This window comes from Sinohyriopsis cumingii, chromosome 14 (genome assembly GCF_028554795.1).
Source record: "Sinohyriopsis cumingii isolate HCF-2022 chromosome 14, ASM2855479v2, whole genome shotgun sequence".
NCBI classification, from domain to species: domain Eukaryota; kingdom Metazoa; phylum Mollusca; class Bivalvia; order Unionida; family Unionidae; genus Sinohyriopsis; species Sinohyriopsis cumingii.
Genome location: NC_142974.1, coordinates 77,113,404 through 77,127,000, shown reverse-complemented (window position 1 = coordinate 77,127,000; position 13,597 = coordinate 77,113,404). Strand labels below are relative to the sequence as shown.

At 36.4% G+C, this 13,597-nt stretch overlaps 1 protein-coding gene across 1 annotated transcript; it reads right to left on the bottom strand.

Annotated features, from left to right (window-relative positions):
* Positions 1 to 8,013: 8,013 nt before the first annotated feature.
* LOC149784191 (uncharacterized) lies at positions 8,014 to 12,379 on the bottom strand. Its single transcript, XM_089932263.1, has one exon. The coding sequence runs from the start codon at positions 12,326 to 12,328 to the stop codon at positions 10,181 to 10,183; it is 2,148 nt and encodes a 715-aa protein (XP_089788389.1). The 5' UTR covers positions 12,329 to 12,379; the 3' UTR covers positions 8,014 to 10,180.
* Between the last annotated feature and the right edge of the window lie 1,218 nt (positions 12,380 to 13,597).

The following is a 13,597-nucleotide window of genomic DNA, read 5'->3' as shown; positions in this document are numbered from 1 at the left end:
ATACAAATTGTGCGATATTAGTCATACAAAGTGAGATATTAGTCATACTAATTGTGAGATATTAGTCATGCAAAGTGCGAGATATTAGTCATACAAAGAGTGAGATATTAGTCATACAAACTGTAAGGTATTCACGAATATTTGTAATTGACGTGTGGCGCGCGGCAGAGCTGCCATTATTATTATTATCTTGAAGTGTAAAGTTTGCACCATTGGTACTAATGATCTGTTTACCATCTGAATAACAAAATCTTAATGGACCGGTTAATTATTTTGAGTCCTTAGGACCACAAAAGTTCTGTGATTTTAAAATTATTGAGAAAAGTTGCAAATATTAATTCTTTCAATGTTTTATGATGCAGAATTTGAGTTTCTACCTTAAACAGTTTCAAACTTACAATGTCATAACCAGTTGACATCAAAATGACATTAAAAGATTGATGTCAGATAACCATTACAAGAGAACATTAAACAGAGGTTTTGCGTGCTCTTAGTAGAGAGAAGACGTGCCTAAAGACGGAATACAGCCATTACATTTAATGCTTTAAATATTTAATGAAGAACTTAGTTGAATTTAAATGTGAAGTGTACTTTCGGATATATAGAGAAATTTGAAATTAAGTATTGTGAACTGTCAATTATAATTTGTGCAAACAAATATTAGATGAGATTAAATCTAGGTAAGTTTAAGCCGTAATGGAAATACGAAGGTACTAAGAACAAGACAATAATAAAAAAATATAATTGCCCAACTAATATTGGCATCATAAAGCCCAGACAAGAAAGAAGGCAAATATTCTAAGATGTTAATTTTGAAATACGTTAACCGTACTTCATTCGTACACATTTCCCATGCTTTACGAGAATTAAGTGTGGCGAATACTAAAAAACCATCTTAATAAGAACAGAAACACAGAGGTGTATGTCTTAGATGAAGTCAAAAGTTTGAGTACGTATTCTATGACGGATTAAATGCAAAATGAGTGGTAAAAATGAAATAGTTTATACACACTCTCTTGTCAGTAATCTTCTGCCATTCTTTGCGACGAGCGAAAGTCCCTTTCTAATGATAAGATAGCAAAACCTTACGTCGTTTTGCTATGAAGAAGACATATTGTTAAAGAAATATATTTTTTTATAAAAACTTTACGATCCGTTGATTAGTCCGCGATGATATTAAGCTATTCCAATGTTGAAAACAAGATGCATCAGTGTATTTTATTGTTAAAAATACGAGTGCAACAGGAATGGTTTATAGTATTATACAACGGACCTTCACTTGAAGATTTTTCAATACTATATACATATCCTCCATATACATATAAACACATAATGATCCGACCTATTTCTTAATAATGGCGTATTGTCAAATAGCGAATAGTTTAACAGAAGATAGATAAACGAACTCTCTAAAACTATACGAAGGACTCTGCAATCTAGTGCAGAACAAACATTCCCATTCATATTAAGCTGTCGAAACTTGGCGCTATGGATTACACATAAACACACCCAGATGATGCGTAAACTCCCCTAGATCATACATAAACACTCCCAGATCATGCATAAACTACCCCAGATCATACATAAACAGCCCCAGATCATACATAAACACCCCCTACATAAACAACCCCAGATCATGCATAAACACCCCAAGATCATACATAAACTACCCCAGATCATATATAAATACCCCCCCAGATCATGCATAAACTACACCAGATCATACATAAACACCCCCAGATCATACATAAACTACACCAGATCATACATAAACACCCCCAGATCATACATAAACTACCCCAGATCATACATAAACACCCCCAGATCATGCATAAACTACCCTAGATCATACATAAACACCCCCAGATCATACATAAACTACACCAGATCATACATAAACACCCCCAGATCATACATAAACAACCCTAGATCATACATAAACTACACCAGATCATACATAAACACCCCCAGATCATACATAAACTACCCCAGATCATACATAAACTACCCCAGATCATACATAAACTACATCAGATCATACATAAACACCCCCAGATCATACATAAACAACCCGCAGATCATACATAAACACCCCCAGATCATACATAAACTACACCAGATCCTACATAAACTACACCAGATCATACATAAACACCCCCAGATCATACATAAACACCCCCAGATCATACATAAACTACACCAGATCATACATAAACTACACCAGATCATACATAAACTACACCAGATCATACATAAACACCCCCATATCAAACATAAACACCCCCAGATCATACATAAACTACACCAGATCATTCATAAACACCACCAGATCATACATAAACACCCCCAGATCATACATAAACTACACCAGATCATACATAAACTACACCAGATCATACATAAACACCCCCAGATCATACATAAACACCCCCAGATCATACATAAACTACACCAGATCATACATAAACACCCCCAGATCATACGTAAACACCCCCAGATCATACATAAACACCTCCCAGATCATACATAAACACCCCCAGATGATACATAAACACCCGCAGATCATACATAAACTACACCAGATCATAATAAACGCCCCAGATCATACATAAACACCCCCATACATAAACAACCCCATATCATACATAAACAACCCCAGATCATAAATAAGTACCCCTGCCTACACGAGGAATGAATACATTTCTTTTTTAAATTTATTGCAAGCACTTCGATGGTTTCAAAGCGCACCCCCACCCACCCCGACCCATACCTACAAAAATAGTTTAATAACTTACATCTGCACTTATGTACGCCTACAAAATGGAACAGGGATACACAAATCACGGTAAAACCCAACTCTTGCTTACTTTATCAATGAAAGAGACTAGTGTATTGATAAATGCAGTGATGTATGTATGCAGGCACAACTGTCTGAATTGATTGACTTATTCATGGTTGATGCATGGAGGAATGCGTGTCTGGACTTGCTTACATATGTGTTGGTTACTATTAAGGAGTGAAGGCTCGAATATATTTGCTGGGTAAAGTAAATAGAGAGAAAGGGATACAGTGGCTTACATACAGTCATATCTAGATTTTTTAATTGAATCAGCAAAACCTAGGTTACAAAAAACTTCAAATATATATATATATATATATATATATATATATATATATATATATATATATATATATATATATATATATATATATATTCGGGTGTAAGGCTGCATGTTTCTTGAAAACCGTAATTATCCAAATGGTTGTCAGTTTACCTTTAGGTTCAAGCGTGATCTTATTATCTGCGTACTTAACACACAAACTGTATATCCCGTATATCCCGACAATTAACGTTATTTTTTCCATTTCAAGGGCGGAATTTTGTACAATCATCCCGACAATTAACCTTATTTATTCCATTTCAAGGGCGGAATGTTGTACAATCATCCCGACAATTAACCTTATTTATTCCATTTCAAGGGCGGAATGTTGTACAATCATCCCGACAATTAACCTTATTTATTCCATTTCAAGGGCGGAATGTTGTACAATCATCCCGACAATTAACCTTATTTATTCCATTTCAAGGGCGGAATGTTGTACAATCATCCCGACAATTAACCTTATTTATTCCATTTCAAGGGCGGAATGTTGTACAATCATCCCGACAATTAACGTTATTAATTCCATTTCAAGGGCGGAATGTTGTACAATTATCCCGACAATTAACCTTATTTATTCCGTTTCAAGAGCGGAATGTTGTACAATCATCCCGACAATTAACCTTATTTATTCCATTTCAAGGGCGGAATGTTGTACAATCATCCCGCCAATTATCCTTATTTATTCCATTTCAAGGGCGGAATGTTGTACAATCATCCCGACAATTAACCTTATTTATTCCATTTCAAGGGCAGAATGTTGTACAATCATCCCGACAATTAACCTTACTTATTCCATTTCAAGGGCGGAATGTTGTACAATCATCCCGACAATTAACCTTATTTATTCCATTTCAAGGGCGGAATGTTGTACAATTATCCCGATGAACCAGATGGAATTGAGGACAAAAAGGGAACTTACTAAATTCATTTCACCCTCACCGTTCCTTGTCATTTGTTGCCCATCACCAGCAAATTTATCTCTTTGGACGTTCATGAGACGCATTCCATAGTATGTGAACAAATTTATTTCGTATTTTATACTTTAACAGCCGGAGGAAAAGACTGGTACCATAATATTGGTCGCTTCTTAATACGAGAAGAATGTTTATAAATATGATATATTGTAAACAGTCTAAGTTTATGGTGCACTTCACTCATCATCCTATATTTCCACAACATTGACCTTTTCATTCGGGAAAGAAAAGTCACATTGCCCTCAAATATAAATTCATCGAGGCCTGTTTAGGTGAGATCTGTTACAACGTTTTCTCTGATGACATTTTCTTGAAGTATATGTTTGTTTTGTTGTTTGTGTTCGTTTATTTTGTTGTCGCATGCTTGCCTTACTTTTATTTCTTTTATTATTTGGCGCAGCTTGTCGTATATATTTGTGTGGTATATAAGTCCGAGTATGCCTTATAAATGAATTGATTGTCCGTTAAAAGTTTTAATTCAATCCTGGTGAGGCTGATTGTTCGTGAACCGAATTTGTTAATGTAATGAGATCTGTTCGTAGTTGTATTGGAGTCCACATGTCCACGCTTTAATAACCGAGCATAGTTACATTGTCTGCAACATGGCAGTTGTTTTGGAGTCCACATATCCACGCTTTAATAACTGAGCATATTAACATTGTCTGCAACATGGCAGTTGTTTTGGAGTCTACATATCCAGGCTCTAATAACCGAGCATATTTACATTGTCTGCAACATGGCCGTTGTTTTGGAGTCCACATATCCACACTTTAATAACCGAACATAGTTACATTGTCTGCAAACATGGCAGTTGTTTTGGAGTCCACATATCCACGCTTTAATACCCAAGCATAGTTACATTGTCTGCAACAAGGCAGTTGTTTTGGAGTCCACATATCCACGCTTTAATAACCAAGCATAGTTACATTGTCTGCAACAAGGCAGCAAGCGGATTTAACGTTGATATCTACGAGTTCACCAACCTATTTATCCCCGCGTGATGGAAGATTTCAATCTTCTTTTTGTACCAAGGTGCAAGAAGAAACCCGAACACAGTTAGATAACAATATGCTAAGGCATACAGAAGAACTGAAACACCAATAACACTACGCAATACATACACTCACTAAACAAAACACAAAGGACTTATACGCTTTACTATTTTCAACATTAAATATTTTAGTTTTGGCTTTAAATCCTTTGTCAAAATTAACTAGGTTTAGATAAGAACAAACAACTACAATGAATTTGATATAGATAGAGCTGTCCTTGCATTTAAAGGGGAGCTACTACAGCATAACACACACTAATGCACAACATAAGGAAAAATGGCTCTGACAGAGTCACTATAACATGAGCAATCACAAAAACAAGGAAATTAACCTCTCACTTGGACTAGATAGTTCTAAGGAAAGTTAGTACCATCCTAAGTTCTAAGCGAGGGTGGTTAGAAATCAGGTCCATTGCCGGCCTAGGCACAGGGAAGAGAGTACAACTACCTAAGCTTTATTGGGATAACGTAAAACTCTGCAATTTGGCGAGAAAACAGAGAGTAACACTGACGGAATTACAATTATTTTATGTAGTTATTTTTATTTAATTTCAACACCAACACATCCAAAACAAAATGGGTGGACAAGGAAACACCGCACTACATAACATTTTCGGAAACCCAGGGTGTAACGTCTAAGCACTAACCAGCTATATGTGCTGGGATGGGGCTAAGAGGTGTCCACATCTGCTTAAGAACTTTAACATCTTCAGCTGTAGAGGTATGTGAGTTTGTTTTCTCAATTTCTTGTGTATAAGTTGTAATTATTGTACTATCACTTTTATTGTTTTATATGTTCTATATAGCTACGGCTTGCGTAGCATAATGCAAAGATTTTATATTATCGTATGTGACTTAACAAAAGATTTATATTAGCAATATAAAGTTGCATTTTTAAGAAACGTTTAGTACCATATGATTCTTATCGGACACGGGTTGGTTCACTTCTGAACCTGTTTATTGCTTTGTAATGTTGTGCCGATATTATTTGTATAGCCTACCGTATATAACGTTATTATCTTAGTACACGGTGTCAGATTTATTTTCAGCTGATCGGAGCTGACCATGGTGGTCAGGGTTGACGGGGTATCAGTTGCAGAACTGACCGTGAAAGTTGACCATGACGGCTGTGGTGCTGGCCAGAGCGGCTGTGTAGCTGACGTTGGAGCTGGCGAAGGAGCTGGTTGGACGGCGGCGGTGCAGCCGAGTGAACAGTGTGTTGCTGGTCGAGTAGCAGTTGATCGGGCGTTGCTGACCGATTGGTGGGCGCTGATTGCTTGATTGACCAAGGAATTGAATGGTGGTCGGTGACTACCTTTAATGCTGACTGATTGATTGACCAGTTTGACTGGTAACCAAGTATTCTGGTGACGGAGTGTTTTTTGTAACTCCATACATGTAATCTTTTAGCCGTGGGCTAATTTTGGGTTTTTTGTTATACCAAATGTTTTGGGACTAACGATATTTTGTATGATATCTGTCACATTGTTTTCATCATTTTACTATTGGAGTAAAGGACCTCATTTGTTACTATTTGAGTGAATTCATTTTACTATATGAGTAAAGTACATCATGTTTAACTATTTGAGTAAAGCGCATCATTCTTTTCGTCCTGTGAAATTACTGTGAATCATTAACCTTTGTCCATTCACTGTGTAGGGTCAGTTATTTGTATTCACATTTATGTTGCATTATCAAGTTATTGCGGATTGTGTTAATTTGTTCAATATTTGGATCTTATACACGCATAATTCTTTCTTCGTTCACATGAATCATCACTAAACATCGTATTTGTATCGCCATCAAAAGTGTTCTATTATAAATCCGAAAACCAACCCGGTTATCTTGTTACACGGGAGCGAGTTTGTTCAGAAATGGGTAGTGCGCTTGACCAAATTATGATAAAGATATGGCAATGTCTGGGTCAAATTTTAGTCCAATAAACGTACATTGCGTATATACATCCATGCCCCTTCAGAGCTATTAATACGAGAAGTTTGAATACCTATAAAAGGATGGGAAATTAAAAGCGGTTTCATATAAGGAATATCACTCCAACTGATATGCACTGGGTTTATCTAAAGAAAAGCTCCAACTTAACTTTGATCAAAAGAACCCCAAAAAAATTGTTTTGGAAGGGACTTAGTTATTTAGGTTCCCGTTGTATTCGAAAAAAGATTCATGCTAAGGCATTGCAACTTACATTTGGTTTCCTCAACTAGTCTCTACATGTTACGCGATCCTTGTCATGGATCAGTATATTTAAGTCATTTTATGTTTTGCGTGTGCGTGTATGAGTGTGTGTGTGTATGTGTGCGTGTGTGTATGTATGATTTGGATTTTTAACGTAGCTTTAAAATAAAAAATCAGTCACACGTCATTCGAGGCGGACGCTCTTACCACTTCGGCTACAGGAGCTGTCCCTTTTAATTTATGGAAACTTTTGTGTGATGTATACGTATATTATCCCTTCGTTTGCTTAGTTATTAGTACAGTCATATCTTATATCAGCTCTTCACGGACAGTGTCTTCATCAATCATGTATGAAAAAAGGAAACATTTCGTGGAAAAAGTGATTTGTTTTCTTGCTCTGACGTTAGCGATGACACAACATATACGCTCATCCAGATATCTACTTATTTAAATGAATATGTAAAACGTCACATTAAAATCTGATCTGGTAACTATACAATATTTGTTTTCTCGTTCAAATGTTTGTTCCATTTGAAAGACACAATACAGATGACACGAGTTCTTTGAGTCGCAAAAGAAACTTTCAACCAGGCGTAACGAGCGCAAGCTAAGAGAAAACACGTACTCTATCTTGACATAGACACATTTAATAAAAAAGATTTGTACATATAGCAAAGACTAATATTTCTAGGAGACAAAAAACATTTGTTGTATTGTACATAAAATAATATGAAACTTTTGCCTCGTTGCATTTTATAGGTTACGCATTTGTATGGGAAAATATGAATTAGTTTTCCTGAAATACAGTGCAGGACGATAGGTGTGAAGTATTTATTCAGAAGAAAACAAGTCGAGTTCGTATTTTCACCATACGAATATAGTAAACTGTATACTATATGCTCATTTTGCTTTTCTGCCTAAGGCTGGAGAATAATGCGAACACTCGACAAAATTAAGTAATTGAATTTATTTTGGAATCCAAAGTAAATGCAAAACTTAAGCTCATTAATGTACAGTAACAGTATGTGCGTTCGAAGAGCATCACCCAGCGACCTTTGAACTTGGCGGCATATCGCGTGCTCAGTCGTTCGCTTCCAAAATAAATCTAGTTTTGGTCATTTTAAAATTGACACTTAGAGTCTTATTGTGAATGTGCCTTGAAACAACTTTTCCAGCTGGTCTTGAAATAAGGGATTTCGCTTTTCTGCCCATCCAAAACAATTCTGCTTTTCTTGTTGTAATGAACTGGTTTTTATTGCTCGGTAAATTCTGTACCATGCACTGGTGAGTGGAAGAACTGTCTTGATGCAGCTGCTCTATGACATATGGATTACATTAATTGAAATTCTCAAAAGGACTTAGGATTTAAATTATTGTTTGCGTGTGAATATCAAATTCATTTCACTTTTGACTGCAGTAAATTCTTCATTATGATGTGATGTCTGTTGGCAATGTGGTCTACATTCCAGTATAATTGCGCAGTGTGGATGAAGTTTTGGACCCATGTACGCCTGATTATCAGAAAGAACTACGAATGTGTGTGCGTCTGTTTCTGTGTGTGATTTGGATTTTTAACATAACTTTTTTAAAACTTTCAGTCATATCGCTAAGATGTCTGCAGTGTGGCAGTTTATAGTGATGTCTATCACTGGGGCATCATGCCACAGACGTGCAGCATCATGTCCCACCTAGTCAAATTATTCTGACACCAGTCTGACCAACCCTAACCTCTTAATGTTGAGCGCCAAGTGCATTAGGACGTAGATTAAAATGTTTAACATCATTCATCTTTGCTCGTTTCATCTATCATTTTATTGTATCGTATTTCTACAGCAAACATGCAGATCCTGTAAAGTTTTTTGTTGTTATTTTTGTTATCGATTCATTTGTGTAATGTCTTCTTGTGGCTTTGTGTCCTTGAATACAGAATCGGCAGATTCCATAAACTGGTTCCACAACAGTTTAGCACTGTTGTATGTTAGTGTTTGTGCCATTTGAATGATTTCCTTGACCAAAATGATCCCTTATCGCCCTTTGCTTTTGGCAAGACTTATTTGCCGTGTAATTTGGAACATTTGTTCATTCTGTGTGAAAAAGGCGCTCAATAAACGATTCTGTATTTTCACCTGTTTTGTGCCATTCTAATGAAGATTTGCAACATTTTTCAAGATTACAATAACATTGCTCCAATATATATCAAAATATACAGTTTCCATAATGCTACTTTCTCTTTTCTTATTATAATAAATCTTCATTTATATACTGAAATAAAACCGCTCGAAAAATTTTCATGACATTCATAAATACGGGTATAGCGTCTTTTCAAAAATTATTTATACATGTTATAATTCATATTTGTCTACATTCTGAATAACTTGACGGGTTTCATCTGCATATCGTTCCCTACCCACGAACAAAAATAATACATTTCCATTATTACTGTATTCAATTTCGTCACAAAATAATACATTTGGACATCCTTTTAACAGAATTTCCACTGTAGAACAGTAATAAAGCCTAACTCTAAAGTCTTATTCAACAATTAGTCAAGTTCCTTTTGTGGACAAAAGCAATAAGTGAGACATGTCTTTACTGTAGAAATCTTCCTGGGCCCGTCATATGAATAACATCTTTCTATAACCGACAAATATGACTTATCCGTTAATTATCATCAATAGGTCAAATGATAAGTGTTGCTAAAATTAGTTCACTGTCTTAATCACAAATATGCGTGTTATATTTTATATAATATTTCAGCAGGTTTTAAACTGAACGTCGGTCAACAATTTGCAATGCAATTAACGTCTTAATCGAGCTATACGGACCTTGTGAAACAAACCTCCCAGGTGAAACTTGGCAGCGTTGTGATGCGGACAAATTGTCAGTGATTTCTTGAAGCAAATAAAAGCATTTTTTACTTGGGACTCTCTCATGAAGCAGTAACCAAGAAGATTTAGTTCCGTTTCTCTGTTGGGAATATACGGCTCTGTCCTGATTACCTGCAGCATTTTCTCCATGGAAGCCATTTTAAGTCTCTCGTTTCCTAACATGAGGAAATTCATGTACTGAAAGAAATGTAGAGACATAAGGGAATCAACAACGGCCCAGTCATACCAGAAGTGTTTCTCTTCATCTCTCAGTGATGGGGGTGCGCCAATTGACCTGTACATCTCCATCCTCAAGGGTGGCGGGGTAATGGAGATCTCGGACGGAAGATAGATGACACTGAAAGACGTCTGGTTCTGCAGCAGATCCTTCGTACTGTCTTTTTCTGTCTTAAATTTGTTTAAGTTGAGAGCAATATTACACTTTAGTGTATACGATTTAGTTGTTTTACACGAACAAATATATTTCATCTTATGATCACTGATATACTGCAGGCTAGTCTCTGTCAAAATATAATTCCTAAACATTGTTCCAAGTCCACACAGTTTTAATCTCACTGAGGTAGCATCACTGTCAATCCCACGCGAAATGCACTTTCTAGCCAGCGCCATGCAATAATCTACCTCTTCCCGGGATAGAGAATGTATATTTTCCTTGCATACAGAAACAATATAAAACCCCACTCGTGACAATAGAGTCATTAAGAGCTGACACGCATCTGTTCGCATCGTGGGTGGTACGTCTTGCATAGTATGCAATATTTGTCTTATGCAGAGTGTCAGGATCTTGACATTCTGAGGAATGTCGCGAAGCATGTCGATTCTGCATTTGGCAGCCTCCTCAATATATATTTGGTAGTCCACCAATATCTCTAAAGTAACATTTCTGTTGACAAGTTTTGAATTGCGTATACTGTCCAAATTGCTGGAATCCTGCTGTAGAAGTTGTCCCAGGTTGCAACATGTTAATCCAAACACCATTCGACAATCTTCGGATACAAGATCCCTCAGTATCTTACTTAATTTGATCTTGGCTGGTCCGTATATTTTTCTGTCATAGATGTTGTTTGTGATGATAAAATAATCCGGACAATATCCATTATTGACCCACTCACACAACTGTCTGATACACATAGTAAGACAATATAGAAGGTTTTCAGTGCGCCACAATTCTGGCGGTGTTTTTTCTTTCATCCACAACATGCAAACTTTGCAACTGTAACTTGCAAAGGCATCATCAAGGACGGGTTTAATGTATGTTTCCTTGATCATTTTTAACAATATATATACTTTCATCTCTGTATCCTCAAAGGACCGTATCAGTCTTCTTTCAGTGAACGAGAAAGACAATCTCCATTCAAAATTTTTTGCGTCACTCTGTGGGTGTCCAACACCAGTAGCAAAACAACACTCTCTAATTGCGTTTTGCACATCATGTGATTTTGGCCATCCATGTAGTCGGCGGCGTTGAAACCATTCACGTGCCTCATTAGGCCATCGTTCGCACCTAAGAACAGTTACATAATCACGAGATAGCTCTGTAATTTTATTTTTAGTACTTACTGCCGGGCCAGAGAACTCATCAGGACTTATCGAAGGAAAAAGTTTGTTGGATATCACAGTTCTACCATACGAGTCTACATTGAAGTACGGATCCTGAACATTAACCCTTGGATCTGGTGTGCCGTCCGGTAGTATATCCACCATCTGTAATTTGACGTATCCGGGGTGAGTAAATTCATCATACACCATGAGGCAGTTCAGCTTGTCAGGCTGACAGTCAGATAGGTCTGTGACTACCTTTATTCTCTCACTCTCACCCAGAATGTCTTGATCTGATTTTAGTCCTGGTCCCGTGGATCCCTCTCCTCTGCTTCCAAACATGTATTTCTTTAGTAATCTACCTAGTTTAAAGCTTTTTCCTATGTTGCAGAAGTACTCCCACCCAGTGACACACCTGAGCCTCCTGTTTCTGTCTTCCTGTGAGTAGCCTAGGACATCTAGGGTGCTGGACACTCGCTTAGACAGAGCGCGTGCGTATTCTGTGCCTTGTTGGTACATGTTACCTGAAGTTTAATGATAAGTATTCAAGGAAAATATTTATGTAGTTATTCAGTAACGAAGCATTTGTCTAACTTGAAATCATCGTCATCATTAACACAATTATCAACCACATTGCCATGGTCATTGCAATTAACATTTATATAAATAATGCGTATTTGGAGACAATTATGTTTTGCCCAGTTTCTTCGCTGTCTAAACGATTAGTAACATCTTGCAACATAAAGTATGTAGGACTTGTATCTAATTATTATTATTATTATTATTATTATTATTATTATACCAGCTGAGCTAACATCACTTTCAGCTGAAAAGGAAAAGTTTAAAAAAATTCAGTTCTGGATCAAACAAACTTCATAACTATTGGATTAGATCAGGTAAGACAGAGCTCAATTGATTTGGGGGCGAACAGATGAAAGGCCAAGGTCACCAAAATGAAAGAAGAAAATCGATTTTGCATAGTAACTTTATATGTAGACCACGTGCATTGTACATTGACCAATGCGGGATAGGCTTGCACGTGAGTTAAGGAAGCCTGTAACTACTGAAGCCTAAAGGTACATGGTCACTTTCAGTGCATCTCAAAGAAAAACCAGTTTTGCAGAATAAAGTTTGTTGAGAGTAAGTTCCTAGCGGATGTCTTTCAATACGGATCATGATGAAAACCGTTACATTCTGTGGCTTAGAGGTCAGAGGTCACGGTAATGGCAAGTCTAAAAGACAAATGGTAAATTTAGTTGAAAACCGCATAATTTGACCAGAGGCCCAGATCACCGAGACCCGTTGGTTAATAATTTCCATAATCAACCATGCATAGTTATGCCTATATAATAACTTCTAAGAATGGGACAAGTGTTTAGGTACACTGAATCACAATTGTGAACATTTTTGAAGTAGCATGATATATTACATCTGTAGAATAAATTCTTAATTTCACATATGTAATATATTTCTTTCCATGTATGAAATTCTTTCCTTACGTCTTTACTATTTGATTTTCTTCTGTATGGCCAAATATTTAATTTATATGTGTACAATACTATTTTATATATTGACATTCTTTATTCACATAGCATAAGTGTCATGCAGTGAGAATAATTTGTCCGTAATTATATTAAGAATATTTCACATGTAAAATGTGTTTCAGATATGCAGAACATAACGCTTATGTACGATGAGAAGAATTTCGTATGTGTGAAATAACTTTTTTACTTTGTTACTTTTTGAATAACTCTTACATAGTAAAATCATATCCATGGCGACATGTTA